Source organism: Bos javanicus, chromosome X (genome assembly GCF_032452875.1).
Source record: "Bos javanicus breed banteng chromosome X, ARS-OSU_banteng_1.0, whole genome shotgun sequence".
NCBI classification, from domain to species: Eukaryota; Metazoa; Chordata; class Mammalia; order Artiodactyla; family Bovidae; genus Bos; species Bos javanicus.
In genome coordinates this window covers 140,284,173-140,306,607 of record NC_083897.1, presented here as the reverse complement: position 1 = coordinate 140,306,607, position 22,435 = coordinate 140,284,173, and the positions used below count along the sequence as shown (strand labels likewise).

The window sequence follows — 22,435 nt, the reverse complement described above, 5'->3', positions numbered from 1 at the left end:
ACCAGGCTCCTCTGTCCATGGGGATTCTCCAGACAAGAATACTGGAGTGGGCTGCTATGCCCTCTTCTAAGGGACCTTCCCAACTCAGGGATCGAACACAGGTCCCCCACATTGCAAACAGATTCTTTACTGATTGGGCCACTAGGGAAGCCCTGCTGCTGCTGCTAAGTCACTTCAGTCATGTCCAATTCTGTGCGACCCCACAGACGGCAGCCCACCAGGCTCCCCCGTCCCTGGGATTCTCCAGGCAAGAACACTGGAGTGGGTTGCCATTTCCGTCTCCAATGCGTGAAAGTGAAGTCACTCAGTCGTGTCCGACCCTCAGCGAACCCATGGACTGCAGCTTTCCAGGCTCCTCCATCCATGGGATTTTCCAGGCAAGAGTACTGAAATGGGGTGCCCTAGAACAGGTATAATCAAGCAGATTAAAGGAAGTAAAATATTGCATTCTGGAAACTGGTGTTTTATTCCAGACGTTTTGTAAAAAGTAACAGAATAACCAAAGGCGCATTTCTGAGAAAGTTCTGCAAGGCCTTACCACCTCCAGGAAGAGTCAGGGCAGAATGACGTAAAAGGGAGGAAACGAGTTGGGTCTTACGTTCCCAGAGGGCACTAATCTTTGCTTCTCTGACTTGTTCAGAGGATTGGGTAACACAACTGCCAGTCCAATGCTTGACAAACCACTCAACTTGCCTTAACTAGTGAAGTGGAGACTGACTGATAACTGAAAGTTGCTCAGTCGTGTCTGAGTCTTTTCGAACCCAGGGACTATACAGTCCACGGGATTCTCCAGGCCAGAATACTGGAGTGGATAGCCTTTCCCTTCTCCAGGGGATCTTCCCAATCCAGGGACTGAACCCAGGTCCCCCACACTGCAGGCAGATTCTTTACCAGCTGAGCCACCAGGGAAGCCCCTGGTTGATAACCCCTGCAATTACCACCACAGAAGTCACATTCATGGCTCCAGGGAACACGTATGTGTGTCTTGAGTGGGGATGAAGCACCAAGCTCATTTACAAGTTTAATAAATTTAACTTTAATGAGACACCTCAGTCTGCATTAAAATTCATGAGACTCCCAAAACATGTTCTCTAGACCTTTCATTAGAGGGTAAAGCATTTATTTGACAATTTAACTTGACCACCTGGGCAGGAAAACCCATGTCCAAAAACTATACTTATGAATCCCAGAGGCCTTTTTGAAATTGAGTCACATCAGGTTTAGTGGCCACATACACTATTCCATCCAGTCAGTGACCTCGACAGGAACTTATTTTTCTCCCTTAGGAATTCACTGGTTTACAGTTCTGTGCTATGCTATGTGCTAAGTTGCTTAGTCATATTTGACTGTTTGCAACCCCACGGGCTGTAGTCCGCCAGGCTCCTCTCTCCATGGGATTGCTCAGGGTGGGTATGCCATACGTTCCTCCAGGGGATCTTCCCCACCCAGGGATCCAACCCACATCTCATGAGTCTCCTGCACTGCAGGCGGATTCTTTATTGCTGAGCCACCTGGGAAGCCCTGGGTCCGTGAAAAGAAATAAGAGACTGGTTTTTGTGTGCCTTTAAAAAAACAGCCCCATTATTGAACCGAGTTACATGATCACAGGGGCAAGGTCACACTCACTCTCATTAAGCTGAGCGCAGCACTTTTATTTAGAACTAGATTGATCTGTAACCATTTCTCAGCTCTGTTCCTTATTAGCTGTGTGACCTTGGGCAAGTCACTTTATCTCTCTGAGCTGTGCAAGCTTTTCCTTTCAGTTAGTCAACATAAATATTTTCTCCCACATTGCAGGATTTTACGAGAGGAAGCATTAAAGTACATGAAAGTCTTACCTGGTGGTTCAGACGCTAAAGAATCTGCTTGCAATGCAGGAGACTGGGGTGCGACCCCTGGACAGGGAAGATTCCCCTGGAGAAGGAAATGGCAACCCATTCCAGTGTTCTTGCCTGGAGAATCCCCATAGACACAGGGAGCCTGGCAGGCTACAGTCCATGGAGTTGCAGAGTCGGAGACGGCTGAATGACTACCACACACACATTAAAAGTACACACACCTCCACCAAGTCAGTAGTCTACATAAAGTATGCACACATTTTTACAGTTCTGTGAAACATTCTGGAGACTGAGGTCAGGAACACGCAGGCCCTAACGTCGTGTAATACTTGGCACCGTTATGGAAAAAATGGCCCAAGCCGTAGGCTGCACTCAGGGCAGTTAGCGGGCTCTTGAGTTATAAAAAGTGAGTGCTTTCTATGAATCCTGCTTGAATTCCGTTTCGGTTGCTGGAGGTCACACCTACCACCAAGCCACTGCAGGACAAGTTCGGAGGGGGTGCGCGGGATTGCTAAACCACTCCAAACCCTGGGCGCTGTATGCATCTCCAACTTTCCGACACTTGGGTTAAATAAGTGCAGATTCTGATTGGGCAGCGGCGGGGTGGGGACCCGGGCACCGCACTGCAAAGAGGCTGCCCGCTCGGATGTCCGTGCTGGGAGTCCCTCGGCCCAGCCGGACCTCTGAGCAGGGCTCCATCACTACCATCACCTCCTCCTCAGCACAAGACACTGGGGGTCAGGAGCGTTTGCAGTGGCCGTGGCGCGGTCCCTTGCACTGCGGAGAGCGTTTCAGCAGCAACCCCGCTTGCATGGCACTCCCGCCTTCCGGCTAGGTCACCCCCAAACGCTTGCAGACGTCGGCAGAGGCCCCCGCGCCCGCCCCCCACACCCCCAAATCGGCGGATGGAGGACCATGTCCTGCCTGTAAGATGCTACCAACCAGGTGCGTGCACCTCAGAGGGCAGAGCCCCGGCAGGGCCCCGGGGAGCTCGGGGCGCAGACAGGGCAACTGAGGCTGGGTGGCTGCGCGCAGCGCTCGCGGCCTCTGGGGTGGGGGGTGGGGGACCTCACCAAGAAACTCCACAGCCAGCGCGGTGGTCCCTGAGCGCGCCGGCCCCCCAAGCGCGGCGCGGCCGCCGGAAGTGCCCGGGAGCCGTCTACGCTGCAGCCCCGGGCGGGCGACCCGCCTGAGGTGACCGAGGGGTCTCCTCACACCGCTCCGTCGTGGCCCCCCGACCCCGGCGCTGAGGGCCTGCGTTTCCCGTCCCGCCAATCCCCAGACAGCTCTGGCGGGAGGCGGCCGCAGGCTACCCACCCAGAAGGAGGCCGTCCATGTCAAAAAGCAGGTGGGTGACGGGACGCGGAAGGGGTACGGGCGCCGCCATTTCTCTGCCGACTCGCGGGGTGGGCGGGGGGAGAGGGAGGGCGGGGAGGAGGCGCCGGCAGGCGCGCTCCCGGCCTGCCCCGCGCGTCCCGAGCCGTTCTGCGCACGCGCGGCCCCCGGGCAGCCTCCTCGCGCCCTTGCCCCCATCCTCCCGCCACGGGCTGCTCCCGCACGTACGCGCGCTCTGGCCTGGCGCGCGCGCATCCCGAGCCCTTCTGCGCACGCGCGGTCCCGAGCCGCCGCCGCCTCCTCCTCCTCCTCCTCCTCCTCCTCTCGCCCGCGCCCCCGAAGCTGCTCCCGCGCACGCGCGCTGCGGCCAGCCCCTTGCGCCGGCAGCCGCTCTGCGCACGCGCGCCTCTCGCCTCCTCGCGCGGTCCACTCGGAAAGCGCGCGCTCTGAGCCACACGGCTCCTCGGCGTGTGCCGGCGGCCGGCCTCCTCGCAAAGCTCCCGAGACGCGCCCTGGGCCTCCTGTCCGCGTCCACCCACCCGGGTCACTTCTCACCCGTGAAAACGGGCCGCCGCGTCGCTAAGTCCAGGGGTCAGCGCGTACAGCTCGAATTTGGAACGCGCCTGAAGAGGGAGGAAGGGAGGCAGGGAGGGAGGGCACAGAGGTTCGACCGCGCTTGAAGTGCTTCTCTCTTCAGAGCCAGCAAGTTCATGGGCAGCAGGGTGGCCTTAGTCATGGGGGCCCCCCCCGCGGGGACTTCGGCCCAGGCCCCGGAGCGCCTGTCCCCAAACTCTTGGCAAGTTTCCCTTTCAGTTTATAGCCGCCCCCACCCCGCCACCTCGGCTTTGGCAGGAAGCGTGAGCAATGGCGCGCGGGTCCCCCTCCTTGAGCGCCTGTATCGCCGAGCAACCCTGGCTGGTGCATCTCCCGGAGCGATTCCGCAGCCGAAGTCTGATAGCAGAGAGCCGGCATCGGTTCGGTTCAGTTCAGTCGCTCAGTCGTGTCCCGACTCACTGCGACCCCCATGGACTGCAGGACAGCCAGGCTTCCCTGTCCATCACCAACTCCCGAAGCTTACTCCAAAAGTGTGTTGTCAAAGTTGTTAGTTTCTCAGTCGTGCCCGACTCTTGGCGACCCCATGGACTGCAGCCCACCAGGCTCCTTGGTCCATGGGATTTTCCAGGCAAGGGTACTGGAGTGGGTTACCATTTCCTTCTCCAGGGGATCGTCCCAAGCCAGGGATTGAACCCCAGTCTCTTGCACCGCAGGCAGATTCTTTACCGACTGAGCTCCGAGGGAAGCCCTTACTCAAACATGTCCATGGAGTGGGTGATGCCATCCAACCACCTTATCCTCTGTCGTCCCCTTCTCCCACCTTCAATCTTTCCTAGCATCATGGTCTTTTCCAGTGAGTCAGTTTTTCGAATCAGGTGGCCAAAAGATTGTAGCTTCAGCTTCAGCATCTGCCCTTACGATGAATATTCAGGACTTATTTCCTTTAGGATGGACTGGTTGGAGCTCCTTGCTGTCCAAGGGACTCTGAGGCTTCCCTGGTAGCTCAGTTGGTAAAGAGCCAGAATAAGACATCTTAAATGCCTTGCCCATTTTTGCCTTGTATATCTCATCTGCTTTGATTACTGAGTTTTATTCCCCTCCCCGCCCCAAACTGTCTGAAGGCAAGCTGAAAAGCAGCATTTCCTTTTTTTTTCCTTCCCACTCTCAGAAATACCTTCCCCCAACCCATTTCTATTATTGTTAGCTGGTGTTGTAAATGCATGTTGGCAAATGGGCTTCCAGGGTGGCTCAGATGGTAAAGAATCCGCCTGCAGTGGGGGAGACCTGGGTTCGATCCCTAGGTTGGGAAGATTCCCCTGGAGAAGGGAATGGCTACCCACTCCAGTATTCAGGCTCTGGAGAAGTTCACAGACAGAGGAGCCTGGCAGGCTACAGTGCATGGAGTTGCAAGGAGTCAGGAGAGGACTGACTGCACTTTCAAATGCATGTTTAAACATAAAGATAGGATCTTTCAAGAGGCAGAAATAAGAAAGCTGCAGAGACTTTAAAATGTGAGCGTTGTATTTCTGGTGAAGTGTGTCACCTGGGCACTCAGACAGCTTGGTTTAGCACATATCAGCATTAAACCTCTGTGCCTGCCTTTCTGTGTGCATGAAACAAAAGCGTTACATGATGCAAGCCAGGGCAAGCTGTTCAGTTTAGTCACTGTCGTGTCCAACTCTTTTCGACCCCATGGACTGGGCAGGCAGTTGGAAGTGGCAAATAGAATATGCTCAGTTAACTTATGTCTTTTTGTCAAGCTGTGGCTGTGACAAAACGTTCCCTGGTTTCATCCAATCATGATTTCCTGTTGAGGACGCTGGACCTCAGAGAGGGCAGTTCATCAGCCAGTTAGTGAGCAGACTCTGCCCCAAATGTGCTGCTGCTGCTCAGTCGCTTCAGTCATGTCCGACTCTGTGCAACTCCATAGACAGCAGCCCACTAGGCTCCTCTGTCCACAGGATTCTCTAGGCAAGAATACTGGAGTGGGTTGCCGTTTCTTCCTCCTCCAAATGTGCTAGGCTGCTGTAGTAGAGTGGGTAGATGCAACCACATGAAGTCAGTGCCTCCCAGTTCTGAAGGCCAAAAGTCCGGGATCAGAGGCTGGACAGGGTTAACGCCTTCTGAGGAAAGAGTTGGTTCCAGGCCTCTCTCCTTGGCTCCTACACAGCCGTCTTATCTCTTTATCTCATCATCTTATCTTCTGTCCATGCATCTGTTTCCATGTCCATATTCCCCTTTTTATAAGGACACCAGTCATCCAGGATTGCCACCCAGAGTCATGACCACGTTCTCATTTAATTACCAATGCCAAGACCTTTTTTTTTTTAAGACCTTCTCTTCAGGTAAGGTCACACTGAGGTACTGGTGGTCAGGACTCCTACACTATTATTTTTTTTATATGTATTATATGTATTTATTTGGCTGTTCTGGGTCTCCGTTGCAGCCTGTGGGATCTTCAGTCTTCGTTGTGGCATCTTGTTTTTTTTTAGTTGCAGCATGTGAGTTTCCAGCGGACAGAATCTAGTTTCCTGTGTGCACGCATGCTCAGTCCCTTCAGTCGTGTCTGACTCTGTGATCCCGCGGACTGTAGCCCGCCAGGCTCGACCTCTGTCCGTGGGATTCTCCAGGCAAGAACACTGGAGCGGGTTGCCGTTTCCTTCTTTCAGGGGATCCTTCCCACCTAGGGATCAAACCCAGGTCCCATGCATTGAGGCAGGGAGTCTTAGCCAGTGGACCACCAGAGAAGTCCCTCCTATGCAGGGTTTTTATGTTTTGTTTTTTTGTTTTTTTTTTGAGGGGCACACAATTCAACGTGGAACACAGTTATTCCATAAATATTGGGGGCCTCCTGTCTGCCCAGGCTCACCTGTTGGACCCTTTAGAATTCTTGCTCAGCTTCTTTCCATTTTTAGAAATGTAAATGGACACTTCTCTGGTTGTAACAACTTTGTTGATTCCTTAGACAAAAGGAGTGTTTTCAAAAGGGAAAGGAAAAAAAAAAAAAAGCTCCAATGGCAGGGTTAAGAATTGGAAACAACAAGGGTAAGGCGGAGCTAGAGGAAAGCTCTGTGTTAGGGAAAGGGGGCTCCTTAGAAGGTGCTTACAGAGTTGCCTGGGTTTGGACGCTTTGTGACGATTCGCTGCAAAAATAAGCAGACACAGATGCAGGTGATGAAGGCGTGAGATACTGAAAGGTTGTTGTTGAATCACGCGAATACACCGGGATTCTTGGCCCCCGGAGGAGAAGAATTCAATCCGGGGCCAAAGACGAGGCTTGATCGCTCAGAGCTTTTGTGTAATAAAGTTTTATTAAAGTATAAAGGAGATAGAGAAAGCTTCTGACATAGGCATCAGAAGGGGGCAGAAAGAGTACCCCCTGCTAGTCTTCAGCTGGATGTTATATAGTCACTAGCAGTCTGTTAATGAAAGAAAGGAATGTTTTAAAATTCAGAATGGCACCAGGCCCCTCACCCATAAGATGCATTTTGGGATAATTTTGGCACCAAATGGTTTATCCTGGGCCATAAAATGATTAACTTGAATCTTGAAGAAGGGCAGACCACCATACAAATAGTTTCATTTACATAGATTAGGGGAACAATATCTGAGTATAACATACTGGTTTGTAGAGTAGGTTCTGGGCCAAGAGGCGGAACCGACTTGGAGACAGAGTTTGGGGTAAAGGCATAGCACATTAGCATAGCTTAAGACAAACATTTCCATAAGAAAAAGGCATTGGTTATCTCTAGGCTCAAGAATAGCTAACTTTAGGCGAAACCAGGTGTCATTATGGCAACACAGTGTTTTAAGAGAAACCTCCCTTTAAATGTGTATAGAGAAGGAAAAAATATTGCTAGTTTGTTTCCTCCTGCTGCTTAAGAGAGATAAAAATGTCTGACACTTGCAGGCTATTTGCTCCATTTGGAGACCCCTGGCCTTCCTGCCTGTTACCCTCTCAATACCCTGGCACAGAGATACTTGGAGGGTCCCCCTTGCCCCGTTTCAGCCACTGCAGCCCTGGGCACATCTCGGCACACAATCCAGTTTGTTCACTTACAGGAAACGGATGCGCTGGCAGAGGGGAGTTCCCCTTTCACGGAGGCTAAGCGGGCAAAATCTCAGGGTAGTGCAGTTGCAGATGAATTACATTAGGAAACTTCTCCCACAAGGCTTGAAAACATGGCTCAGGTCTTTTTTTTTTTTTTTAAAGTCTTCTTTTCCACACCCTTCAGAAACGTCTCTTGCCCACAATGGAAGACACCTCAAAATATCAACAACCATGAGAAAACTGAGTCATGTGTCTTTGTCACAAGCTCGACTAGAAAAAAAACAGGAAAATGTGTTCTATTCAAGTGGTTACTACGCATGTCATTAGGTATTGTTTGTTCTTGTTGTTTAGTCACTGATCTGTGTCCGACTCTTTGTGACTGCAAGGACCGCCAGGCTCCTCTGTCCTTGGATTCTCCAGGCAAGAATTCTAGAGTGGGTCGCCATTTTCCTCCTGCAGGGCAATCTTTCCCACCCAGGGATCAAACCCGCATCTCCTGCATTGGCAGGTGGATTCTTTACCACTGCGCCACCTGGAATCGCCCCAGAATATATATACATATATGTATGTGAGTGAAGTCGTTCAGTCGTGTCCAACTCTGTGTGACCCCATGGACTGTAGCCCACCAGGCTCCTCCGTCCATGGAATTTTCCAAGCAAGAAGACTGGAGTGGGTTGCCATTTCCTTCTCCAGGAGATCTTCCCACCCCAGGGACTGAACCCGGGTTTCCCTCACTGTAGGCAGACGCTTTACCGTCTGAGCCACCAGGGAAGTCCACTCTATATACAGTATCACCTTGTTTCTTTTTTAAAAAAAATTATTTGTTTACTGGCTGTGCCGGGGCTTCATCGCTTCAGGAGAGCTACTCTCTCGTGGCAATGCACGGGCTGTGCTTGCGATGGCTTCTCTTGTCGCACAGCGAGGGCTCTAGGCATGGTGGCTTCAGTCGTTGCACCACAAGGGCTCAGGAGTTGTGGCCCACGAGCTTAGTTGCCTCGCCACATGTGGGATCTTCCCAGACCGGAGATCGAACGGGTGTCCCTTGCGTTGCAAGGCAGGCTCTTCACCCGTGGACCATCAGGGAAGCCCACAGCCCCAGCTTACATCAGCTTCCTTATTTTGCTGTCTTGGTTCTTCCGGCTGTATGTTTCCTTTGAGTGTATTTGGAGAGCCGCGTAGAAGCCAGGTTTTCTTTGGAAGCAGTTCCAGCCCTGCAGATGACCCTCAGCGGCTTCCAGTTTCCTTCCGTAGTTCTGTCTGCCCTGCTCCTAGCAAGTGTAAGGCTGATGGGTGAGGCCCGACCTGCAGGTTACACGTACAGAGCACCACAGTGCCTCCATCACAGCGGCTGAGCCGAGTCCAAAAGGGCTTTGCTGACTCAAGACACAGGAAACATCTGGGGCTGCTACTGGCAGGAGCAGACGGACTTTGTGGTGAGTTTGGGAGATGCCAGTATGTCCCCTCCAGGTGCAAGGGTTCCATGCTTGACAGTCCTTTAGCTGGAGAACTCACAGGGGAGCAGCTTGAAAGTTTAAGGTATAGGAGATGAAGACAGGCATCAGAGTACTGATATCTTTTTTTTTTTTTTTTTTGAGAATAAAATTTATTTATTTTAACTGGAGGGTAATTGATGTGGGTTTTGCCATGCATCGACATAAATTAGCCACGGGTGTACATGTGTCCCCCATCCCGAACCCCATTTTTTTATGTGGGCCATTTTTTTTAAGTCTTTATTGGATTTCTTACAATATCACTTCTGTTGTTTATGTTGTGGTTTTTTGGCCCCAAGGCTTGTGAGATCTTAGCTTCCTGACCAGGGATCAGACCCGCCCCCGCCCCCCTCCGCCCCCTGCTTTGGAAGGCAAAGTCTCAACCAGGGGACGGCCAGGGAAGTCCCAAAGTACCAATGTCTTGAGTGGAACTTTGATGTCTTTATGTATATAATAGCATATCTGTTATATATATAAAATACGTATTTTATATGTGCTCCATGCTCAGTCGCTCAGTCGTGTCTAACCTTTTGTGACCCTTTGGACTGTAGCCTGCCAGGCTCCGCTATCCATGGGACTTTTCAGGCGAGAATACTAGAGCCATTCCCCCACTCCTGGGAATCTTCCCTACCCAGGTATCCAACCGGCAGGTCCTGCGTTTCCTGCATAGCAGTCTCTGAGCCATCAGGGAAAGTCCTTATGTATGGATGGATAGAAATATACATAAAGTATATCCATATGTACATAAGCTATGTACATACATGCATGTAAAGTGTGGATCTACATAAACATACATTATTTGGGAAAAACCCTGATGCTGGGAAAGATTGAGGGCAGGAGGAGAAGGGGACGACAGAGGATGAGATGGTGGGATGGCATCACTGACTCGATGCACATGAATTTGAGCAAACTCCGGGAGATGGTGATGGACAGGGAGGCCTGGCGTGCTGCAGTCCATGGGGTCGCAAAGAGTCGGACACAACTGAGCGACTGAACTGAACTGAACCACCCTCGTGACCTCGTCTAAGTCTAATTACTTCCCTGGGAGTTATAAGAAATACCTGTTTGGTCTTCATTCCATTTCAGGCAGCTCCTGGAGCCCTCGCAATTTCTTAAGTGAAGAAAGAGATAAAGGTGTCTTTTGTTGTGTTAAAAAGGTGACTCTTGCAAAGCAGCTAATTGTGGGGACTGGTTGCCAGGGGAACCAATTTGCTTTCTTTTTTTAATTTTATTTAATTAATTAGTTTTGGCTGTGCTGGGTCTTTGTTGCTGTGTGAGCTTTTCTCTAGTTGAGACAAGAAGGAGCTACTCTCTAATTGTGGGGCCCAGGCTTCTCAATGCAGTGGCTTCTTTTGCTGCAGAGCACAGGCCCTAGGGTACCTGGGTTTCAGTAATTGCAGCTCCGGGTCACTGGAACACAGGCTCAGGAGTTGTGGCACACGGGCTCAGTTGCTTCTCAGCATGTGGGATCTTTCCAAACCAGAGATCTAATCCGTGTGGCCTGCATTGTCAGGCAGATTCTTTACCACCGAGCCACCAGGGAAGCGCCAGATAGATTTTCTCATGAGAGCCTCAGAAGGTTCAGAATCACCCACAGCATCCAAGGAAGGGTGAGGGGCTGGAGGTTGAACCAACCACCCATGGCCAATGGTGTAATCAGTACGCCCACATAGTAAAGCCTCCATAAAAACACGCAGTGAACCCATGGAGGTGATGGGACAATGGTTCCCTGGCGAGGGTGTGGGAGCTCCGTGTCCTTTCCATGTACCTCCATATCCTTCCCCGGTGCGTCTCTGGCTGTTCCACAGTTGTATCCATTTATAATAAACCAGTGAACCCGAAAGTAACTTGTTTCCTGAGTTCTGTGAGCCACTGTAGGAAATGAAACTCAAGGAGGTGGTTGGAGGAACTTGGGGCCTCAAGCTGGTCAGTCGGAAGGACAGGTGACTACGTGGACTTTTGATTGATGTCTGAAAGAGGTGGGGTTGGGTGGGGGGCAGTTTGGTGGGACGGAGCCCTTACACTGTGGGATCCAATGCTGTCTCACAGTAGACAGATCAGAATTGAGTTGAGATGTGGATACAACAGACACCCCAGAGGTGTTGGGGAACTGCTTCTCCAAGGTGTCTTTTGTTGTGTTGATAAGGTGACTTTTGCAAAGCAGCTAATTGTGGGGACTCGTTTTCCCCTTGAAAACCCTGTAGTCAGAGCTGATATCAGAACTAAACTCCTATGGATAAACAGCAAGGCCCAAATGTATAGCCCAATGACCTATATTCGATATCCTGTGATAAACCGTCATGGAAGAGAATATGAAAAAAGAATGTATTCATACATGTGTATAAGTGAGTCAGTTTGCTGTACAGCAGAAATTAACACAGCATTTTAATTCAACAGTGCTAACCCTAACCCACCCCAGTATTCTTGCCTGGAAAATTCCATGGGCAGAGGAGCCTGGCGGGCTACAGTCCATGGGTGTCTGAGCAACTGAACAGACATACATACTTCAATTAAACTGTCATAGCATTTCTTAATCCAGTATACCCCAATACAAAATAAAAAGTAAAAAAAAAAAGGGGGGGCTCTAAATGAGCTTTAAAAAATATAGAAAATTACAAGTAAATGCTCAAAGATCCCACCTCCAAATCCTAGTCACTGGGGGTTACGGCTTCCAGCTAGGAGTTTTAGGGGGACTCAAACGTTCTGTCCATCAGAGAATATCGTCTTCTGTTCTTTAAAAAAATCGGTAAACCCAGGTTGTCTGCTTGCTTCTGTCCTATGTAGAGTGACTGCAGGTTGGTTACCCGGTTTCACACTGACAGCCCTGCAGGCAGGGAGCGTTTCCCCCGCAGGTTTTTACGGGGACCCACCACCAGCCTATCTTGAGCTACCACCCAATCGTGCAGAGTTAGGAGACCATCCAGCCCAGGAGAGTGAACAAGGCAGGGAAAACGTGACAGGCGTGAGCCCGCTCCTGCAGGCCTTTCAAGCAGGGAGTGTGTCATTAGGGGCAGGTGCCTGAAGCTAAGGTCGCTGACCCTGATGACTGGAAATGCAGGTTTTGCTGCAGACCTCTGGCCTCAGGGGCTGCGTGGGCTGATATGACACCAGGGGTGGCCCTTGGGGCAGGTGGCCCCAAGGCCTGGAGCACGCAGATAAGGGAAGCAGAGAAAGAAGTGGTGAGTTGAGGTTTGGGAACCCTGCAGAGACCACTTGCCTGTGTACCCCGAGTTCAGGGTTCCCCATCACCACCACCACCACCTCAGCACTGTACATATTTGGGGCAGGAAGGTCATTACGCACTGAATTGTGTGCCCCCAAGTTCAATGTGGATGTCCTGGCTGAACGTCCGGGACCTCTGAATGTGGCTGTGTTTGGAGATCTTTAAAGAGGGGGCGATGAAGATAAAAGGAAGTCACTAGGGTGGGCCCTGATCCTGCAGGACCGGGGTCCTTATAAAAAGAGGAGGTCAGCACACAGACACACACGGGGGTGGGGGGACGGCCACGTCGGGGCACAGGGAGCAGACGGCCGTCGACACGCCCAGGAGAGAGGCCTCGGGAGGAACCCAGCCTGCCCGCACCTGGATGGGTAACTTCCAGCCTCCAGGACGGGGCGAGAACACACTCAAGTGTGTTACTTAGAAGCCGTCCAGCCTATGGTACTTTGTTATGGCCACCCTGGCAAAATAATAGGATAATTTTTAGCAGCAGGAGGATTGTTCCTGGGCGCTGTAGGGTATGTAGCAGCCTTCCTTGTCTCCACGTGCTAAATGCCAGTAGCAAACACCTCCTGTATGTCTGGTTATCAGTCCATCCATCTGTCAATCCTATAGATCCAGCCACTATCTGTCCACCCATCCATCCATCTGTCCATCCACGCTTCTGTTTGTCCACCCATCTATCCATCCATCCATCCTTCTATCTATCCACCTATCCTTCTATATATGTATCCATCCCTCTATGTACCCATCCATGTATCGATCCATCCATCTCCTATCTATGTATCCATCTATGCATTTATCTGTCCATCTATCCATCCTATCTCTCTGTCCATCCTTCATCCATCTACTCATCAATCCATCTTCTGTTTATCCGTTTATCTGTCCATCCAAACATCTGTGGGTGTATCAGTTGCTCAGTCATGTCCGACTCCTTGGGACCCCATGGACAGTAGCCCACCAGGCTCCTCTGTGCAGGGGATCCTCCAGGCAAGAAGACTGGAGTGGGCTGCCATTTCTTCCTCCAGGGGATCTTCCCGACCCAGGGATTGAACTCGGGTCTCCTCCTGCCATCTAATCTGTCCATCCATCCTTCTATCTATCATCCATCTATATCCATACATCCATCTATCTGTCTATCCATCTATATTCTAACTATCCATCTATCCATTTATCTCTCTATCCACCTATCTGTATTTCTGTCTACGCATACACACATGCACACACATATAAAGAGTCCTATGTGCACGGGATCCCAGGAGCCTACTGAAACAAGAAGGCGGAGCTGCAGCTCAGAGGTTCTGCCCTGCATATGCAGTCAGCATCTTCATGTCCCTTGACTCCAAGAATCCTTGACCTGATTCAAAGAGCTCTCAGTCTGGGACTCAAGAGGCATTAGAGAAAAAAAAATAAGAATGTGCTCCCCGTAGACCTGAAACATTTCACTGATTCCTTTTTACAACACCTCCTGACAACAACACGCTAATTTTGCAACTTAGACAACGTGTCCTTCCACGCTTGTAAAACCCAGTTAAGTGTCCTGCTAATTAACCCTTTCCTTCGAGATGCCAGATAAGCAAGCTGACGGGAACTGGGCGAGGTCGCACAGCTCCTGGAGAGCTAGGGTCTGTCTGTCTGGTTGCCGGCTTGCTGGAGCCGTCTGTCTCGCCATCCGTCACCTCCCTCTGCCCCATCCTTGTCTTCGTGTGTCTGTGAGGCGTGAGTACCACTCAGCTGAGATTGGTGGCAGGGCAGACCGGAGCCCGGTGGTCCCTGCGGCTCCTGGCGGGTGGGTGCCTGTAGAGTCTGCTCTGCTCCAGCCATGGGGGGCTCACGAGCCTTGCCCCCCGCTTCCTCCAGCCCAAGGAGAAGGGCTTCCATATCACGTTCAGCGTCAGGATGGGCCCACGCAGGGATTCTCCTGTGACAAGGCGGGGAAACTAAGAGCTCTGGTTTCAGGACTTCCCTGGTGGTCCGGTGGCTAAGAGTCCATGCTCGCAATGTAGGTGGACCCAAGTTCCATCTCTGGTCAGGGAACTAGATCCCACAGGCAGCAGCTAAGAGTTTGAATGCCGTAGTGAGGATCCTGCATGCTGCAACTAAGACTCAGAGCAGCCAAATAAATAAATAGAAATTTTTTAACAAAAAGGAATGCCTTTCTCATCTACCTGAAGGCAAGATCTCCTTATTTACATATTCCATGTGATCTCTGAACTCTACCCTAACACTTCAGAGCTGTGATTCTCCATTGTTTACATGGGCAGTTTGCTATGGCTATGTCTGAGCCCCATACCTACCATCAGCAAGCTCAGGAGAAAGACCCCCTCTGCCACCACATCCTAGTGAGGCCTGGTAGATAGTAGGTGCTCAAGTAAACATGCATGCATGCTCAGTCATGTCTGACTCTAGGTGACCCCGTGGACTGTAGCCCCACCAGGCTCCTCTGTCCACGGGATTCTCCAGGCAAGAATACTGGAGTGGATTGCCATTTCCTCCTCCAGGGGATCTTCCCGACCCAGGGATTGAACCCACATCTCTTGCATCTCTGGCATTGGCAGGTGGATTCTTGACCACTGAGCCTTCTTGGAAGCCCCCACTCAACTAAATATGCTATGTTAGTAAATACAGTCCTTTACTACAAAGAAAAAAGAAGCAAGCTCTGGCTTCCGTACATAGCTGGTGTGGCAGTAGGGACCATGGTTCCGCTCCCCTCCACCCACCTGTTTGTCCCCAGCCCAGGGAGCTCTGGGAGGGATGCGTGATGTGGATGGCTGCATGTTCTGCTTGTGGTATTTTCCTCCTGGGTGCAGTTGGTATTTTTGCAGGAAGGTCATTTGTCTTGACCGTCTTTGCTATCAGACTACCACCCAGATGACCTACCTGCCAGAGAGGGCTCTGTATACTCCTCATAGTGGTAGACAGCAGAAGTGGTCCACAGACCAGCAGCGTCAGCACCATCTGGGACCTTGCCAAAAATGCAGACCCCCCAGGCCCCACCAAACCCACCTGAACCAATATCTGCATTTCACCCAGGCTTCCCAGGGGGTCTTGGCCACTGATCCCCTCAAATCCCGTGGTGCGTGTGGTGAGCAGATGCATGAGAATCTTGGCTTGTGATGATTTTATGAAGAAAACAGGAAATCAGTTGAGTCCAGGGAGAGTGGTGTCTTGCTTCTTCTCAAGGAACCGACAGGCAGAACTATCTATTTTTATATTGTCTGTGTTTTTGAGGTTTCTTCTGCTGTGGATCGTCAAAACCACATCCCTCATAGATGACTGATGAGAAAATCAAATGCATTCATGATTCTGTCTATGTGTGTATCCATCTCTCCATCTCTCTATCCATCCATCTATCCCTCTATCATATCTCTCTATCTACCTATCTATCCATCTGTCTATCCCTCTATCACATCTATCATCCATCCATCCATCCATCCATCTCTCTATCCATCCATCCATATGTCTATCCATCTACCTATCCATCCGCCCATCCATCTATCTATCCATCCATCCATACATCCATCCATCTATCTATGCATCCATCCATCCATCTCTGTATCCATCCATCCATACGTCCATACATCTATCTATCCTTCATCCATCTATTTTCCATCCATACGTCCATCTATCCATCCATCCATCTGTCTATCTATCCATCCATCCATCCATTCATTCAAAATCCATCCATCCATCCATCCATATGTGCATCCATCTATATGTGCATCCATCTATCCATCCATCATCCATCCATCCATCCATCTATCCATCCATCCATCCATCCATATGTCCATCCATCCATCCATCCATCTATCCATCCATCCATCCATCCATCTATCCATCCATCCATCAATCCCATCTATCCATCCTGTCCATCTCTTTCTCCACATCCATTGATCTATCTATCCATCCATCCATCTATGTCTGTCTGCATATCTATCCATCTGTCAATTCTATCATATCTATCTGTCTGTCTGTCATCCATGAATCCATCCACCTGTGTCTGTCTATCTAACTCTATATCCATCCATCCCTCTATCCTTGTATCTATCTGTCCAATCTATCTATCCATCTGTCTATTGCTCTGTCTTATCTATCTATCCATCCATCCATCCATGTCTGTCTGTCCATCCATCCATCTATGTCTGTCTATCCGTCCATCCGTCCATCCCTCCCTCTATCTATCTATCCTGGAGACCACCAGCAAAAAATAAATAAATAAATAAATACTATTTGAAAAAAAGGAAAACGAAAGTCCCCAAAATAAACCAAATGAAGAAACATTTGTTTTTTTTCCATCTGCCATTTGAATGTTAACCCATAATAGCAGCAGCACAGTGTCCGACTAAGCAACTCTTAGCCCAGCCTTGCCCAGAGAGGCAGGTTTTGTCCTGTTTAGCCTAACCAAGCAAACCACAGTGAAGCAGAGAGAAGAAAGACAGCAGCGGAAAGCAGGCTGCTGGTCGCCTCCTCTCCTTCCCTAAGATAACACAAGCCTGGAAAAAGTAGGGCAGCTTGTACGGTCCCTCCGAAATCCACAAACCCCTTGTCCACTCACAATGATTTAGGTCCAGGATACACTTCTCTCATTTTTTTTTTCTTTAAACCTAGCGTTTCCCAAACACATCACACACTCCCTTTAACAAGAAAGTAACCTCTGTTAACTTCCCGTTGAGTTGCATCTCTGTTGCCTCCCCAGCCCTGCACCAAGAATATGCTTTTAGAAGTGCCAGACTACTGGTGTGCTTGGGGTCCACGGAGACCTTCCAGCTCTCTTGACCAGATTGTCCTAAAGCAATCATTGAGAATGAACTTAGCATCCTGGCAAGTCACTGTGGTACCCAGAGCATTAAATTAAGCATAAATTTGCATAGTAAATTGTACAGACAGAGAACCTGAAGTAGCTCAAAGGGTAAAGAGTTTAACAATCATGAAAATGGGATGTGTGTGTATACATAGACATGCGCACACATTTATGTGATATATGTAAGGAATCAAGTTGTGTGTGTGACTTTAAGAAACTTGAAGCATTGTGTTTACATGAAATTTAAACTTACAGAGACACACATTCCTCTGTGTTATCAGTTCAGTTCAGTCGCTCAGTCGTGTCTGACTCTTTGCAGCCCCATGCACGCCAGGCTTCCCTGTCCATCACCACCTCCTAGAGTTTACTCAAACTCATGTCCATCGAGTCGGTGATGCCATCCAACCATCTCATCCTCTGTCGTCCACTTCTCCTCCTGCCTTCAATCTTTCCCAGCATCAGGGTCTTTTCCAGTGAGTCAGTTCTTCACATCAGGTGGCCAAAGTATTGGAGCTTTAGCTTCAGCATCAGTCCTTCCAATGAATAATTATGCATGGATGTGAGTATAAGAAAAGCAAGAGGAAAGATCAGGCATATCACATACACATACTGAATTTGTATATGTGCAAACATCATATTATTGGTAGATAGACATGTGTGTTGCCGTAAGAAGTTTAGGTTGTGGGCTTCCCCATTGGCTCCGTGGTAAAGAATCCAAGGGCCAATGCAAGAGACATGGGTTCCAGCCCTGGTTCAGAAATATCCCACGTGCCCCTGGGTAACTCAGCCCATGTGCCACTGAGCCTGTGTTCTAGACCCCGGGAGCCACAACTTCTGAAGCCCGTGAATGCTAGAGTCTAGGCTTTACAATAAGGGAAGCCGCCTCAATGAGCAGCCCACACCCTGCAAATAGAGAGCAGACCCTGCTCAACACAACCAGAGAAAAGCCAGAGTAGCAATGAAGACCCAGCACATCCAAAAAAAGAAAAGAAAAAGAAATGTAGATGAAAACTCCTTCTGTAAAATTTGGTGTATGTGTCATACAAAGGGTAAAGAGAATTGTTCAAGCTTCAGAGTTGTGTAATAGGTTCAGTGGACGGGATGGATTAAACAGTTACACTACATGTATTTTGTTCCTTTGCAGACACATTTCAATCAAATATGTTTGTGGGCACCCAGCCAGTATATGAATGGATAAAGAAGAACATTTAAAAAAGCATCTATTCCAGCCCTGTCTCCCCTGAAAGAACCTCCGTGGCGATCAATCCCGGTGACCCTCTCCCCTCTTGGAGTCACCGGAATGCCACAGAAAGGAAGGTAATTTACTGGGACTCTATTTGGGGTTTGATAATAAAGCCATAATACCTTCAAGTCCCCGAAAGCAGTATATCAAAGACAAGACTGTGATTAGCCCAGCTCGTGAAGAAACGGGTTGTGCTTGATAATTAAAAACCATAAATAACCGAAAACAGCAACCTTGAAATGACTCAGATTTTTTTGTCTCCCTCTGTTGTTCAGCTCTGGTTCATGTTATGTGTGGCCCCAGAGAACTGAGTCAGTGAATGGGGTCCACGTGTGTTCTGCTCTTTGCTGCCAGAGAACCTCCCTTTAGCCTCCATGGAGAGTCTCAACACGTAGCTCAGTTGGTAAAGAAACTGCCTGCAATGCAGAAGACCCGGGTTCAATCCGTGGATCAGGAAGATCCCCTGGAGAAGGAAATGGCAACCCACTCCAGTATTCTTGCCTGCAGAATCCCATGGATAGAGGAGCCTGGCAGGCTACGGTCCATGGGGCTGCAAAGAGTTAGACATGACTTAGAGATGTAACAGCGGTTGTCATATTCTAGCATTTCTGGGCTTCATGTTTATTTTCTTATTTTTTACTGTATTAGAGTCGATTTACAGGGTGGTGTCAATTTCTGCCCTACAGCACGGCAATTCAGTTACACATATGTATGAAAAAAAAAAGTGAAAGTGTTAGTCATGTCCGACTCTTTGAAGCCCCGATGGACCCAGACTCCTCTGTCTGTGGCATTCTCCAGACACGAATACTGGAGTGGGTTGCCATTTCCTTCTCCAGGGGATCTTCCCGACCCAGGGATCGAACCCCCATCTCCTGCATTGCAGGTGGATTCTATGCTGTCTGAGCCACCAAGGCGGCCGTCCATTGTTTTTTTTTTTTTTAATATTCTTCTCCGTTATGATTCATCCCAGGATATCAAATAGAGTTCCATGTGCAATACAGTGGGATCTTGTTGTGTACTCAACCTGTGTATAATTGTAAGCATTTCTGGGCTTCATTTTTTTTATTATATTTTTTTAACGAAGTAGAGCTGATTTCCAGTGTTGTGTTAACTTCTGCTGTACAACAAAATGATGCAGTTATACGTATATATTCTTTTTCGTATTCTTTTTCCACTATGCCTTATCACAGGATACTGAACAGCGTTCCCTGGTCTATACAGTAGCATCTTGCTGTTTATTCCTCCTGTATATAATAGTTAGCATTTCCGGGCTTTATTTTTATACCTTTTACTGAAGTTTACTTGATTTACAGTGTGGTGTTAATCTCTGCTGTACAGCAAAGTGACTCAGTTAGACATATATATATACTTTTCCATCCTCTCTTTTTTATTAATTTAATTTATTTTTTTATTGAAGGATAATTGCTTTACAGAATTTTGCTGTTTTCTGTCAAACCTCAACATGAATCAGCCATAGGTATACATATGTCCCCTCCCTTTTGAACCTCCCTCCCATCTACCTCCAGAGAAGGCAATGGCACCCGACTCCAGTATTCTTGCCTGAAAAATCCCATGGACGGAGGAGCCTGGTAGGCTGCAGTCCATGGGGTCACAAAGAGTCGGACACAACTGAGCGACTTCACTTTCCCATCTCCCTCCTCACCCCCAGGTTGATACAGAGCCCCTGTTTGAGTTTCCTGAGACATTTAGCAACTTCCCGTTGGCTATCTGTTTTAAATATGGTAACGTAAGTTTCCATGTTACCCTCTCCATACATCTCACCCTCTCCTCCCTTCTCCCCGTGTCCACAAGTCTGTTGTCTATATCCGTTTCTGCATTCAATTCAGTTCAGTTGTTCAGTCGTGTCCGACTCTTTGCAACCCTATGCACCACAGCACGCCAGGCCTCCCTGTCCATCACCAACTCCCGGAGTTTACTCAAACTCATGTCCATTGAGTCGGGGATGCCATCCAACCATCTCATCCTCTGTCGTCCCCTTCTCCTCCCACCCTCAGTCTTTCCCAGCATCAGGGTCTTGGTTTCTCTATTGCTGCCCTGTAATTCTCCTTTCTCTTTTATCACAGGGTATTGAAAAGAGTTCCCTGTGCTCTGTAGAGGTCCAACTGTAGAAGGAGCTTGTTGTTTATCCCTTCTATATGTATACTCGTTCAGGTTTCTGGACTTTACTTTTATACATGTCAATGAAGTATCCTTGACTTGCAGTGTTGTGTTAATCTCTGCTGTACAGCAGGTGACTCAGTTAGACCAGTGTATTCTTCTCCCACTCTCTCGTATCACAGGGCCTTGTTGTTTATTCCTTCTCTATGTACTAGTGAACATTCCTGGGCTTTTGGAGGTGGCGGTGGCTTGCCGGAGAGTAGCTGAGCCCATCCTGAAATTCACAGCAGGACCCGTACCCCGGGAATGTGCCCACTTGGTCCCATGCATACAGAGAGAATAGATGCTGATTGCAGATGATCATAAGGCAGCCGCCCAGTGGATCCTGAGCTTCCAGGCCCCCGTCCGGCTCAAGAGAGGAGCCTCCCACAAGTGTCCGGTCGCCCTCGTCCCAGCTGCCTGATTTGCCCTGAGATGTCAGTCCCCCCACTCAACACCCTCAGGGCCAAGCCTCAGTTCGGTCTTGGAGAATGAGTCTCCACTTGCCAGTCTTGGACTGACTGCCCTCCGCTGGGATTCTCCACCAGCTGTTTGTCCGTTGGACTCTTCTGCAGAGTCCCAAGCCGGAAGGCATGTCCAGTTTTAGCTTGAGGGTTCCCTTGGTGACCAGTGTAGTGAGACAGGTGTCGAACACTCTCCAAGGGTTTCTGTTCTGCAGGGGTCAGGGGGTGAGGGGGCGGCAGTTGGAGGGTGCCTGGCATGTGGGATCTTAGTTCCCCGACTGGGGATCGAACTCGCATCCCTTGCCTTTGGGACATGGAGCGGACTCCTGGACCACCAGGGCATTCCCTGCAAGGGTGAATAACACAAAGCCTCTGCTCTTCCTGACCTCAGAGTGCAGTGGCTTACATAGCTCAGGTGCAGTCTTTTCACTTGAGTCTCTAAAACTGGCCCAAGGGTCAGTTGCTCAGTCGTGTCTGACTCTCTGTGACCCCATGGACCATAGCCCACCAGGCTCCTCTGTCCATGGGAATTCTCCAGGCAAGAATCCTGGAGTGGGAAGAGTGGATCTTCCGGACCCCGGGATTATACCCAGGTCTCCTCCATTAGCAGGCAGATTCTTTATTGTCTGAGCTAGCAGGGAAGCCCCTCCCCCCAAAAAAAACTGGCCTCAAAGGAGCCTCGATTTACGTTCCATGCACTGCACCCTGCTTCTCTATCTGGTGAGGAACCTTGCCTTGAATGCAGGACAAAAGCCAACCACTGCTCCGGGCTCGTCACATGATTAGCCTGGGGCCTGACTTCAAGTCTGCCTTCCCTTCAGTAACATAAATCCTTGGGACGCGGAGGGAATGTTTATGATAGCAGGGTAGTAAGGGCTCAGAGGGTAAAGTGTCTGCCTGCAATGCAGGAGACCTGGGTTTGATCCCTGGGTCCGGAAAATCCCCTGGAGAAGGAAATGGCAACCTACTCCAGTATTCTTGCCTGGAGAATCCCATGGACAGAGGAGCCTGGCGGGCTACAGTACATCGGGTCGCAAAGAGTCAGACACGACTGAGCGACTTCACTCACAAGGGCTGGCTGAGGGGCAAAAAAAAAAAAAAAAATTAAGTCCTGGAGGAATAGTTAATGCAGGCAGCCGAAACCTCCATGGGCTCTGTGTTCTGGCAGCAGGAACAGAAAAGAAGAGCATAGCTATTGTAAACAGAGCTTCGATGAACACTGGGGTACGCGTGTCTCTTTCAGTTCTGCTCTCCTCACTGTGTATGCCCAGCAGTGGGACT

At 49.7% G+C, this 22,435-nt stretch overlaps 2 protein-coding genes across 4 annotated transcripts in view; one reads left to right on the top strand and one right to left on the bottom strand.

The window, feature by feature from the left end:
- PUDP (pseudouridine 5'-phosphatase) overlaps positions 1-3,471 on the bottom strand; it is a 67,102-nt gene extending 63,631 nt beyond the window's left edge. Inside the window, exon 1 of one of the 2 annotated variants that reach the window (XM_061408210.1) lies at positions 3,156-3,471. In XM_061408210.1, coding sequence (XP_061264194.1) covers positions 3,156-3,225 — 70 coding nt within the window. In that variant the 5' untranslated portion in view covers positions 3,226-3,471. The remainder of the gene's footprint in view (positions 1-3,155) is intronic. The other variant, XM_061408213.1, reaches the window with a different exon arrangement.
- The window catches only part of STS (steroid sulfatase), a 166,448-nt gene continuing 145,680 nt past the window's right edge, over positions 1,668-22,435 (top strand). Inside the window, exons 1-2 of one of the 2 annotated variants that reach the window (XM_061408208.1) lie at positions 1,668-2,783; positions 18,435-18,607. In XM_061408208.1, the coding sequence (XP_061264192.1) occupies positions 18,591-18,607 (17 nt within the window). In that variant the 5' untranslated portion in view covers positions 1,668-2,783; positions 18,435-18,590. Of the gene's footprint in view, positions 2,784-3,564; positions 9,213-18,434; positions 18,608-22,435 lie in introns of those variants that run through there. The other variant, XM_061408209.1, reaches the window with a different exon arrangement.